General features: G+C 38.6%; 1 protein-coding gene across 3 annotated transcripts in view; it reads right to left on the reverse strand.

Moving 5' to 3' along the window:
- The window catches only part of LOC143025513 (uncharacterized), a 122,091-nt gene that overhangs the window by 40,195 nt on the left and 68,341 nt on the right, over nucleotides 1-13,555 (reverse strand). For all 3 annotated transcript variants that reach the window (XM_076185295.1, XM_076185293.1, XM_076185296.1), the window contains exons 14-15: nucleotides 13,349-13,490; nucleotides 10,173-10,366 (exon numbers count right to left, since the gene is read on the reverse strand). In XM_076185295.1, coding sequence (XP_076041410.1) covers nucleotides 10,173-10,366; nucleotides 13,349-13,490 — 336 coding nt within the window. The remainder of the gene's footprint in view (nucleotides 1-10,172; nucleotides 10,367-13,348; nucleotides 13,491-13,555) is intronic.

The following is a 13,555-nucleotide window of genomic DNA, read 5'->3' on the forward strand; positions in this document are numbered from 1 at the left end:
TAAACAAAAGTTTGAGTTTTTGAACGTTTTTAACAGCCCGCTGATATGTAGAAAATTTTTCATGTCCTTGTGCAGTTGCCACATGCCGCTATTTTACTACGTTTTGGTACAAAATTCTACGAAACGGCAGCCCTGGTGGCAGCTTGGCTGGGCCGGGTTTGGGTACACGTGTACGGCCGTCGCTGCCACCTACCGGACAAATAGGGAACTTTGCTTGAAAAGTCCGCCCTTTGTTCATTTCGACCGGTCATACGAGGGTCTGGGCATTCGGGGTCCGGGCTTTCAAGGTTCGACTGTATATATCAAGTGTATACACCACAACAAGGATGTCCTGAGGAAGAAAAAGAAAATTTCCTAGATCATTTAGAGGAAGAATATGAGATTCTAGATGGCGGTATAGGACTTTTGATTGGCGATTTTAATGCTAGAGTTGGAAAGGAAACAGAAGGAATAGAAAATATAATAAAGACATTTGGAGAAAAGACAAGAAACTCAGAAGGAGAAAAACTGATAGACTACTGCGTGAGAAATGGTTTGAAAATAATTAATGGCTTTTATCAACATAAAGAGGAACATAAATTCACTAGATATAGATGGAATCAAAATAAAGGACAGTTTGATTAAAAATCAATTATCAATTACATAATATGTTCAGACAGAAGAATTTTCACCAATATAAAGGTAATACCAGGAGTGAGTTTAGATTTAGACCACAGGTTACTAGTAGCTGATCTTAAGATTGGTAAGGTAAAACCACGGCAATGTAGAAAAAGAAAAGTAATCAAATAAAAAAGTTTGCAAGAGGAAGATAAAAAGAATGCTTATAAAACTAAACTTACACAAAAATTGGAGAAGCAAAATAATGAGGAAAAAGAAAGATGAGACATTTTGAAAGAAACAATCAGAGAGGTAGTAGAAGAAACTTTGGGGGTAGAATGGATTGGAGGAAATAGGAAAAGACACACACCTTGGTAGAATGAGGAGGTCAAACAGGCAGTAAAGAACAAAATATTATGGTTAAGAAAGTGGCTAAGAAGATGAACACCTGAAAGCCGAGCAGAATATGTACTGGCAAGGAAAGAAACAAATCTTACAAAAGATCGAGCAAAGACTGAGACATGGAAATATCTGGAAGAGAAATTGAGAGAGGATTTGCAGAAAGGAAAAAAGTTATTATATGGTATAGCAAATTCATATAGGAAAAGCAAGGCAAAACAATATAACTTTAAAGACCTAGAGGGAAATGTTCTTATGGATCAGGATGAGATAGGCAACAGATGAACAGAATACTTCCAAGAGCTCCTAAATGCAGGAAATAAGGAACAATGGCAAGAGATGGAGGAAGATTTAGATGGAGAAGATGATGATGAAATCACAGAAAAAGAATTTGAATGGGCATTGAAAGAAATAAAAATTACAAAACACCAGGAGTAGATGAAATATCAATAGAGCTAATAAGGAAGGAAATGTAGTATAGCAAAATATATTGAAGCTTATAAATAAGATCAAAAGAGAAGGAACAATACCAGAGGAGTGGGGTAAAATACTAATAGCCCCAATTTTCAAAGATAGAGGTGATGCTGGAAATTGTAACAACTATAGAGGAATTTCCCTCATACCACACATCGCAAAGCTGTATGAGAGAATAATTGAGAGAAGAGTAAGAGACCTATTAGAACCATTTTTAGGAGAGGAGCAGCATGGTTACAGAAGTAATAGATCAGTAACGGACTTGACTTTTGGATTAAGGATGGTGATAGAGAAGGCATGGGAGTATAACCAAACCCTATACATCGCTTTTATTGATCTACAGAAGGCTTTTGATTCAATATCTCACGAAAAGGTATGGAGATGTATGGAGGAGAGGTATGGTGTCAAGGTACATTTAAAGAAAGCTATAAAAAGTTTGTATTACCACTGTGGATGCAGTATTAGATCATCAAAAGGGGCAGAAAAGTGGTTCCCTGTAGAAACAGGGGTTAAACAAGGAAGTGTGTTATCCCCTCTGCTCTTTATAGCATATATGGAAACTGTAATAGAGCATTTTAAAGAAGGTAAAGAAGAAAACTATATGAAAAGAATAATGGCATATGCAGATGATATAGCTCAATGGAGCACAGATAGGGAAGAGATCAAAGAAGACTTAAAAAGGTGGAATGAGTGCTTTATAAGGAAAGGCATGAAAATGAATGTAGAAAAGACAGAAATACTGACCATTAACAGAAGAGAAGAACATGAATTCTGCATCACCATAGGAAATAAGATGGTAAAAAATACAAATATCTTCAAATATCTTGGAAGTGTAGTCACTAAGGAGAGTGAAAATAAGAGGGATATAAAAAAATAAAAAAATAAATTCAGTGCAAATGTTGGAGCTCTCTGGCCAATAATAAAGAAAAAACGTGTACCTCTAGAAGTGAAAAGGATTAATTTCAATACTGTCTTGACACCCCTAACATATGGTTCAGAAAGTTGGGTAATGACAAAAGTAGACATGAGCAGGATTCAGGCAGCGGAAATGAGACCACTGAAAGCCAAAGTTAGAAAGACGAAGAGAGAGATAAACTAAAAAACAAAGATATAAGGAAAAGCATTGGTGTCTGTTCCATGCTATGCAAAATAGATGCTGCCCAGTTAAGATGGGTAGGACATTTAGAAAAAATAGATGAAAAAAGAATTGCAAGGGGATGCTGGGAGTGGATGCCAGACGGAAGAAGGCCAAGAGGAAGACCGAGAAATAGATGGAAAGGAAATGTTGAAGAAGCCCTCAGCAGACATGAATTGCCCAACATCAAAACTCTGAGGGAGGAAGGGGCTTTCCATGATAGAGCCAGATGGAGGAACATACTGGGACCACTGAGAGGCATAACGCCTACTACTGGGAGCTGAAGTAAGAAGTAAGAATTTACCATGGGTAAATTAAGATTCCTACATATTTATTACTTAATCATTTGCTCATACAATTCAGTGAAGGAGGTTCTCATATTATAAAAGTCCATTTAAAATATTCAATACAGTGACGTCTTTTTCTCATGTTACAAAAATTTACCCATCTGGGGTATGTTATTGTGGGGTTAAAAGCTGCTAAGTAGCATGCAGCTGATACTTTAGGGTCTATATGGGGTGCCCCTATGGACCAGAGCCACACATCATTTTGTCTGTGGTAGAGGAAATCTCTATTCATAGAGAAATGATGATACTTTATTATACTGCAACTGTCCCTCTGTTATGCTGTCCCCCCACTCTTGTTACTATACAGTACCATTTCTCTGAATATTAATTTTCTCATTTCACCAAAACCTGTGGTGGGGGAAAAGAATACTGCCAGCAAGTATTTCCACTTGAGTCATATAAGGCGACAAAAATGGAACAGGGATAGGACTAGGCATCCTTCTCCCTGTAGCCCCATAAGGGACATTCCTAAAGAAAAAAAATAAAGGCATAAGAGGGTCTGGGAGGAGTTTTCTAACCAGTACCCTAAGGTTTGGGTCTTTTAATATGTGTGGATGTATTTCACCTAGTTGTATTTACCTAGTTGTATTTTACAGGACGGGAGCTATGCTCGTTGCGACCCGTTTTCGTATCTCTCCACATCCTGTTTATTCTTGAACTCGTGTATAGTTCCGGCATTCACTGTTTCTCTGTTTAGTTTGTTCCAGACATTGATCACTCTGTGTGGGAAACTGTTCTTTTTCAGGTCTCTTCTGTAACTGTCCTTCTTTAGCTTCTTATTGTGTCCTCTTGTTTCTCTCGTCCCATTTCAATGGGTCATCTCTCTCGAGAACTTCCATCCCTTTCATAATTCTGAAGATGGTCAATAAGTCACCTCTTTCCCTTCTCTGCTCCAATGTTGACAACTGTAATTTCTCCAATCTTTGTTCATATGTCAAATTTGATAGTGTGGGTGCCATCTTTGTCGCCATTCTTTGGATTCTTTTTAATTTCTTTGTGTTTTTCTTTGTGCTTGGTGCCCATATTGATATAGCATATTCTAGTTTCGGTCTTATCAATGTAGTAACTATTTTCTTAACCATCTCCTCATCCATGTAGTCGAAGGCCACTTTCATTTACTTAAATAAGTTGTAAGTCTCTCTGAATAATTTATTTACATGTTTGTCAGGTGTCAAGTCACTTGAGATGATTACTCCTAGGTCCCTCTCTGAGTTTACTTTCTTTACTACCTTGTTTCTAATCGTATATTTTCCCGAAACTATTTTTGCTTCTTCCAATTCCATTATGCTACATTTCTTGATGTTGAAGTTCATCTCGTATTTCTGGCTCCATTCCCATACTTTATCCAGGTCATCTTGTAGCGATCTGCAATCTTCTTCGGTTTTCACTCTCTTGAGTAATTTGGCATCGTTGGCAAAAAAATTAATGTAACAATTTTCTCCTTTGTCCATATCATTTATGTATATGGCAAACATTAAAGGAGCCAAAACAGAGCCTTGTGGGACGCCACTTTCTACATCTTCCCATTTCGAACTTTTGTCTCTAAGTACCACTCTCAGATGAGATTAAAAGGGAAGAGATAGGCAGTATGTCTGTGAGATGAAAGATGGGTGTGTTGGCACTGAGTAAAACTAAGTTGAAAGGGAGGGAAGAGTTTGAGTTTGGAAGTGTAGTTGGGAGGATCTCAGGAGTGAAGAGATGATGAGGGAGAGGAGTGGCTACACTAGTAAGTGAAGAGATAGGTAAACATGTGGTGGAGTGGAAGGAGGTTTCTTCAAGGTTAATGTGGATGAAGATGAGACTGGGAATGGAGATGTGGGTTTTTTTTAAGTGCACATGGGCCTGGTAGTGAGATGAAAGTAGAGGAAAGGGATGCTTTTTGGATAGATTTAAATGAGTGTATAAAGGGTTTAGGGAGAAACATCAATATAGTGGTAATGAGAGACCTTAATGCTAGGGCAGGAAAGGAACCAATAGATGAGTGGTTGGGAAGTGTGGAATTCCAGGAAAGAATTGTAGTGGAGAGATGATGGAGATGTGTCTTTCAAGTTGATCATAGCACATACAGTGTTTAGGACGAAAGTCAAGCATAAGTACACATGGGAGAGGGCGGTGGATGGAAGAGTAGGTAGAGCATTAATGGACTATATAATGGTAACCAGCAGAAAAATAGGAAGAGTTAATGATGTACATATTCTAAGGGCAGTGAGTGGAGGAATATCAGATCAATTTTTAGAAGTTAAGTTGAGAGTGGAGGATAGATGGAGAAAGAGGAAAAGGACAGAAGGTAGGGAGGTGTTAAAAGTGAACTGCTTAAATGAGAAAGAAAAGGAGTACAAAAAGAAGCTGAGAGAGGGGTGGGAGGGAGTGAAGGATAGAGCATAACTAGGAGTGGAGGAGGAATGGGGATGTTTCAAGGAGGGAGTCACAAGGTGTGCAAAGAAGGTGTGTGGAACAAGAAGGACAGGAGGAAGTGGAAGGAAGGGTAATGGGTGGTGGGATGAGGAAGCGAAGAAGGTTGTAGAAGAGAAGCAAGTTTTCACAGATTGGTTACAAAATAGGAAAAGAGAATCACATGAGAGGTACAAAGAAAAGAGAAGTAAAGCATAAGATAAAGCAGGCAAAGAGGAGAGCAGATGTGAAATGGGGTAATAGTATGACAGAGAATTTTGAAAGTATCAAAAAGATGTTTTGGAAAAAAATTATGAGAGAAAGAGGAGGCAAATCAGGTAGAGAAGAAAAGGTAAAAGGTGCAGAGAGATGATAATGGAAGAGACAGCAGTAAGAAGATGGACAGAGTATTTTTGGGAGTTGCTCAATCTGAAGGATAGGGAGGGAAAGGTAGTTGCAGTGGGAAGTGCTACGAAAATGACAGTGATGAGTGAGGAAATGGAGGAGAATTAAGAAAGATGAAGAGAAGGCAGTTGTTAAGATGATGAGAGCAGGTAAGGCACTTGGGTTGCAGAATGTCTAAAAAAAAAAGAAGGTACAGTGACAGTGGACTGGTTGGTGAGGTCATTTAATGTTTAAGAGAGGGCAGAGTGCCGGAGGACTGGAGGGGTGCATATATAGTTCCACTTTACAAGGGAAAAGGGGACAAGTGTGAGTGTAGTAGTTTCAGAGGGATCAGTTTCTTAAGTGTAGTTGAGAAGGCTTATGGGAGGGTCTTGATTGAGAGGATTAGGAGAGGAACAGAGGGAGTAATTGGTGAGGAACAGTGTGGATTTAGGACAAGTAGGGGTTACATGAATCAGATTTTTGTGGTAAGACAGATATGTGAGAAAACTTTAGGAAAAGGTAAGGATGTATTTTGGGCCTTTATGGATTTGGAAAAGGCTTATGACAGAATAGACAGGAAGGCACTGTGGGAGGTATTGCAGATATATGGGGTAGGAAAGCTCTTAAGAGCAGTCAAGAGTTTTTATAAGAGTAGTAGAGCTTGTGTTAGAATAAAAAATGGAGAGAATGAGTGGTTTGAGGTAAAGGTGGGACTTTGCCAGGGATGTGTTATGTAGTCTTGGCTGTTCAATTTATACATGAATGGGGTGATGCGAGAGGTAAATGCAAGGGTAATGGGTCAGGGATTGGAGATGGTTAAAGTAAATGGAGAAAAGTGGGAGATAAGCCAATTGTTGTTTGCTGATGATACTGTGCTTGTAGCAGGATCAGAGGAGGGATTGAGGAAGTTAGTGACAGAGTTTGGGAGGTGTGCCAAAGAAGGAAGTTGAAGATAAATGTGGGTAAAAGTAAGGTGATGGGATGTACAAGGGGATAATGACAGCTGACTAGAAGTGAGTACTAAGGGAAAGAGACTGAAGGAAGTGGACAGTTTTAGATATTTGGGTGCAAATAAGGCAGGCAAGAGATTGGAGGTGGAGGTAGAATGTAGATTGAGAGAAGCAAGTAAATGCCTTGGGGGATCAAAAAGTGTAATGAGAAATAGACATTTGGGAATGGATGCTAAGAGGAGATTGTATGAAGGAGTGATTGTGCTGATAGCACTATATAGGGCAGAAACCTGGAACATAAGAGGAAGGAGTTTGAATGTGTTTGAGATGAAGTGTCTGAGAAGTATGATAGGGGTTACTAGGCTGGATAGAGTGAGAAGCAAGGAGGTGAGAAGGGGAACGTGGGTGGAAAGGGAGTTGGGAGATAGGGTTAATGAAAGTGTACTGGGATGGTTTGGACATATGGAAAAAGTGAGTGACGAAAGATTAGTAAAGAGGTGTGGAAGGCAGATGTAGAATGAGTGAACATGAGGGGGCAACTAAGGATGAAATAGATGGATGGGGTGAAGGGGGCATTGGAAAAGAGGGGAATGTCTGTAGAGGATGGAGAGGAGACAGAAGATGGGGTGAATAGAGAGTGGTTGTGTATGGATAATGATGTGATGCATGAAAGGGAGTGGGTAGGGGATGGGGAGTGAGAGGGTATGTGTGAAAAATAAATTGATTCATCCCAAAGGGATTTCTCCCTGTCTTCTCCATATCTGCATAAGGGGAAAGACGGGGAATTTGCCAATTAAATGAAGTGGTCTTGCTATAGGTGTGCTGTCTTGGTGCACTGTTTCTGACCCAGGGAAGTGGGCAAGATGTAGGGATGATCCATCATCCAGGAGGAGCCAAGATAAGAGGGAGGGAGGGAGGTGGATGGGAGTGGAGTATGTGGGGACAAAATGGGTGGAAGTGGATTCTATGCCTTTGTTTTTTGGCTACCTCCCTTGTAAGGGGAAAAATACTTTTGGTATATGTACAAAAATTAATTTAAACTCTTCAACACAGTGGTGTTCCATAGATTTCTTCTAACTGATGATTCAGTTTAATGTCATAAACTCCCCTATCAGGGGACTAGGGTGGTGTGTCTTACAAACGACTTTGCAGCATGGAATTTAATGAACCATGCCCATGGTCTAACTTGCTGGCAGCAAGGTTTGAACTGCCATCACCTTGACCTCCACCACAAGTAAAGATGCTCTACAAAGGATTACAAAGGCGGAGCATGCCGACAGGAGACCTTTTGGTCCATATCTAGGTCGGATGCGAAAAAAAAAATCATAATAATAATAAAATAATAAATAAAAACTATACTAATGTAAATAACAAATAAAATACATAAATAAATGCATAAGTATAGTTAAATAATAAACAAACAGGTAAATAGTAAATAATAATAAATTGACATATAACTAATAATAAATGAAAGACAGACAAATGATAACAAAACAAAAACAAATAATATAAAATAAATTATAATCATTACAGCATCTTGCTTAGGTGTTTATCTAAATGATTCTTAAAGCTTCGAACTGAACTACATTGCACTACCTGTGCAGGAAGTTTATTCCATTCATTAACTAACCTACTCCACCATCAAGAACTGTTGTCAAACAATTTATTTGCTTGAAAAAGTACTTTGACCTTCAAGAGACCTTAATCCATCAACACCACCTTCCAAAGTTAGCCCCCCAAATGAATAAAATAACTTTTTAGTAGCTGTAGCTAAATCTATGTACCATATCACTGTGTTGTTGGGAGTTAATAAATCCCCATATATGTTTATAAATTTTTCTAAAGACTGAATTTAACTCTGCAAATTTATACAGTAAGGAAAAAATATATTTTTCAAATTCTGATTTATGCTCCTCATACTTATACTGGTTTACAGAGAAAAGCCTAAAGATTAATCATCATGATTTATGCTTCCTGTTCACAATTCAAACTATTACCAAAAGTACCATACACCCTATTCCTATGCACTTTGTACACAACTTTTACTTTCATTTTTCTACTATTTCTTGTTCCCCTTGTACATCTCACCATGGGACACCACGAGTGTAGCTCCCCTTCCCGCAAAATACAAGTAGGTAAACACAACTAAGTAAATATAAACTTTCAGCTTTCTCCATTAGTATACCTTCCCAAATTTTGCCACTAACCACTTCAGTCTCTCCACTGTCATTTGCAAACAATAACCGACTCACCTCCCACTTCCTACTATCACCAGCTTCCAATCCCTGTCAAGCATCCTAATGTTTACTTCCTGCACAATCCCATCCATATAAACAATGAACAAACAAGGTGGCATTGGACAACCCTTGTGGAGCCCCATATTTACCTCAAACCATTCACTCTCTACAAAAGCTCTACTTCTCGTCTAAAAATCATGACCATCTATTTCATACAGCCACAACACATCTCATATTGCCCTTGTGACAATCCCATCAAGCTTCCAAATCTATAAAAGCCCAAAAGATTTAAATTATGATGCATAGTAATCCCTCCCTCTTATATACAAATCGCCATTATCTGAACTAGCTGCAAGTGCTACTCTTTGTGTTTTGCTACCTGCATAATCTTCATGGCTCTCCCACCTACAAAACAAACCAGGAAAGTGCTGGGCATGGGCTGGGAATAATTTTACCTTGTATATCCAATTACTACCCAAATCCAAATATCTTGTAGCCCATTTAGTTTGGATATGAAAGGGCTTACTGTATAATAATTGCCACAGCAGAGCTCTATAAGTTTAATGATACTTTACATTCTAGGGAGTTTTCTATCTATATACTAAGAGCTTTTTCCCCTTATAAGGCAGATAGTTAAATCTGAGGCTATCTCCCTTATAAGGGGAAAAACTCTTGTTATATAGACAGAAGATAGAAATCTCCCTAGAATGTAAAGCATCCTTGAACTTTGAGCTCTGCTGTAACAATTATTATACAGTAATCCCTCCCATATCCAAACTAACTAGGCTACAGAATGTTTAGATTTGGATAATAATTGCATATACGAGGTAAAATTATTCCCAGCTGACTCCCAACACTTTCCTGATTTGTTTTGTAGGTGGAGGGGCCATGAAGATTATGCAGGTAGCAAAACACAAACGGTAGCACTTACAGCTAGTTCATATAATGGCAGATAATAGGGAGATCTACTGATATCTATTTATCGATAAGTACTATGAAGTATTAACCTAGTCTAGATCCACCATGTACAACACACCCACTCTTCTTCTCCAAACTAGTAGTATTAATTCAGTCTTTTACACATATTACAACTGCTTAGAAACCATGAATGTAACATAAAATCTAAATTCCAAACAATAAACATATTTCTAGTCAACCTCTATTATACCCATATTAACAATCTAGCATTCAGCCAGTCCATATACAATGACACAAAAATTCATATAATTTTTTTTTACCATATTTCTAAACTCACTTTTGAGCTTTCAAAGTCACTTCATTCTCCTTTTCTTTAGATCGTAACTTCTTAATAAGTGTTGAATAATTGAGCTGCTGACGGCTAAGCTTCTCTCCTTCTTCCCGAAGTTCTTTGATCGTTGAGTCTCTTTCTTCCAATTCCCGTGCAACTTCTATTGAACTGAGTCTTGTAGCAACTTCAGCACGAACCTCCTAAATCAAGGAGAAGAACAATTGGACATGTTAGTGAAGCTATGAGGTGAGTGCAGAAGACAGGAGTGAATGGAAAGCTATTAAGAAAATAGAATCAGTGAAGGATGACAGCTCCAAGGGATTTTTTCTTCTCCATTTCATAAATAATTTTGATGAGATACGGAGGAGGTTAATTGGAGAGGTTAATGAAGCTATGAGGTGAGTGCAGAAGACAGGAGTGAATGGAAAGCTATTAAGAAGGAATGACAGCTCCAAGGGATTTTTTTCTTCTCTGTTTCATAAATAATTTTGATGAGATATGGAGGAGGTTATCATATAAAGAAGTAGGGACATATCAGCTGTTTGGGCCCTGCTATGGAGGAGCTTTGCCTCACTGCCTTTTCCTCATTCACAATGGTGAAGAACGGGACAACCCTTCATCCCCAAATTACTGAGATGAAAGGCATGGTTAAAGGGATTTTACTTACACAAGATGTGGAGCCTTTTGACTTGCCACTTTGGCTTCTCTTACAAGCTTTACGTGTCGTTGCACATTCATCATCAGTTACATCTTTCCTAATCTAAATGTTTATAAACTTTTTTTTTCTTGCTAACTTCGAAGACTTTCTGATTACTTTATCTACTATGGCTTGCAACTCAGAGTTCATTTTCACTGGATGTGAAACATTCCTCTCAAAGTGTTCAACTGCATCTAAGTCATTTACCATAATCATGGAGGTGATTTCCTTGTCCTTTTGCATCTCATGTTCCTGATCTAGTCTTAACTACATTTCTGACCAAACCTTTGCTACTCCTTCTTCCAACCTAACATGTTGTCTTCTCTATTGCTCTATAATCTCTCTAAAGTTTACAGCATTCTTCTGCTGATTTTCTGTATGTATGTGAATATGATTTACCATGAGCATTGATTATGTGTTGGACTCATGATCTACAGTTATAACCTAATCTGAAGACTGATTAGCAGGCAAATTTGGAGTGTGTGTAAGTGTGTGTGTGTGTGTTGTATTTACCCAACTACAAAGGAGTATTACACAAAAATAGCTCCTATTTCAGGTAAAATTTTCAAGTAAAGAATCCATCTATTTATCTATATACCAAGGACTTTCCCCCTTTACCAAGGATGTACCCAAAGTCAAAAGGAATTGTACCCACTCCTACCCATTCCACTCCCATTCACCACCCTTTCCTCACTTTCATTTTAGCCCCTTATGGATGACAGGTCATCCCTCTATCCCGCCCACTGTCCTGGATCAAAAGCAATGCAGCATGACGCAGCACATCCACAGGAAGGCCACTTCACTTAATTGGCGAATCCCACCTCTCCGTCCTTTCATGCAGAAAATGCCCCTTTCACCCCATCCATCCATCTCATCCATAGTTGTCCCCTCAGTTTCCAAATATCAATAATAAATCATACTAAAATAAACTAAAACATATGAATCTGTTTTCCCTTAAAAAGTGTAGACTCAGAGGTGACTTGATACAGGCCTTTAAGATTTTAAATGGAATTGACATCAAAAGTGACAAAATTTTCACACTGAATGAGAATCTGACAAGAAATAATGGTTTCAAACTGTCAGGAAATAGATTTTTGATTTGGAAGTGGGTAGAATCAATTTTGCCAACCGTGTAGTTAATGAATGGAACAAACTTCCTGCAGAGGCAGTGCAATGTAGTTCAATTCAAAGCTTTAAGATTTGTTTATATAAACACCTAAGCAAGATGCTGTAATGCCTGCCATTTACTTTATATTATCTATCTATTTGTTTGTTATTATTTGTCTGTTTATTATCATTTCCTTGATTATCATTTATTATCTGTCAATTTATTACTGTTTACTATTTACTATTTACAGCCCGAAGGGATTTCTCCCCGTCTTGTCCTTTATGCATGGGGGGACGGAGAGGGGGGGGTCACCAATTTAATGAAGCGGCCTTGCTGTGGATGTGCTGTGTCTGGCGACACTGCTTCTGACCCAGGGCAGTGGACAAGGTGCAGGGATGACCCGTCATCCAGGAGATGCTAAGATAAGAGGGAGGTTGGAGGGGTGTGGAGTGTATTCAGGGATGGAATGCGTGGGAATGATTTTATGCCTTTTCCTTTTTGGCTACCTCCCTTGTAAGGGGGAAAAAAGCCTTGGTATATGTATGTATGTACTATTTACCTGTTTATTATTTAACTTTACCAATTTATTTATTTACTGGGGTATTGGCTGCTTGTCATTGTGGCAAAGTAGCATGCAGTTGATACTTTAGGGTCTATATAGGGTGCCCCAATGGACCAAAGCCACATATCATTTTGTCTGTGATAAAGGAGGACTCTGTTCACTGAGAGATGATGACACTTTTATTATACTGTGACTGTCCCTCCATTATACTGTCCCCCAATCCTTTTTTTGTGTACCCTGTGGTGGGGGATAGAATGCTGCCACCAAGTACTTGAATTGTAAGAAGTGAGAAAAACGGGATGGGTATTAGGACTAGGCATCCTTCTCCCTGTAGCCCCACAGGGGACATTCAATCTCAAACACATTTAAACTTTTCCTCTCTGCCTCTCTTAAATTCCATGTCCCTGCCCCATACAGTGCTGTCAGCATAATCACCCTTTCATATAATCTCCTCTTTGCATCCATTTCCAAATGCCTACTTCTCATTACATTTTTTAATCCCACAAGGCACTTGCTTCTCTCAATCTATGATTTACCTCCACCTCCACTACTCCCTTTCCTGCCACATGCGACCCCAAGTACCTAAAGCTATCCACTTCCTCCTGCTTCTCTCCTTTAAGACTTACTTCCAAATTGCTGCCATCCTCTCCCTTTGTACATCTCATCAAGGTGATAGGTGATGAGGTAAAGAATATTCTTGAATATATATCCAGCTACATATCAAGAACTATAAAATTCTTAGTCCATAAATGTACATATAAAAGTATACTATTATAGTTCTTTAAAACACTAACAAAATAGGGGTTACTCCTTACCTCCAACTGTTTTTTAATAGCTTCTTTCTCCCGTAATGCTTGCTGAAACTTTCGTTCCATGTTCCCTAATCTTTGTGTATATTCTTCTCGAACTGATTCAGTAGCCTCATGTCCTCCTCTTCCTTCAAGTTCTTCCAGTCTCCTAAAAACAAACATTTATCAAAATTCATTATTAGTATTCTATAGCAGTGTTCAGAAGTGATCTAA

The sequence above is a fragment of the Oratosquilla oratoria genome, chromosome 5 (genome assembly GCF_046742065.1).
Source record: "Oratosquilla oratoria isolate Oo_2021 chromosome 5, ASM4674206v1, whole genome shotgun sequence".
Lineage (NCBI taxonomy): Eukaryota > Metazoa > Arthropoda > Malacostraca > Stomatopoda > Squillidae > Oratosquilla > Oratosquilla oratoria.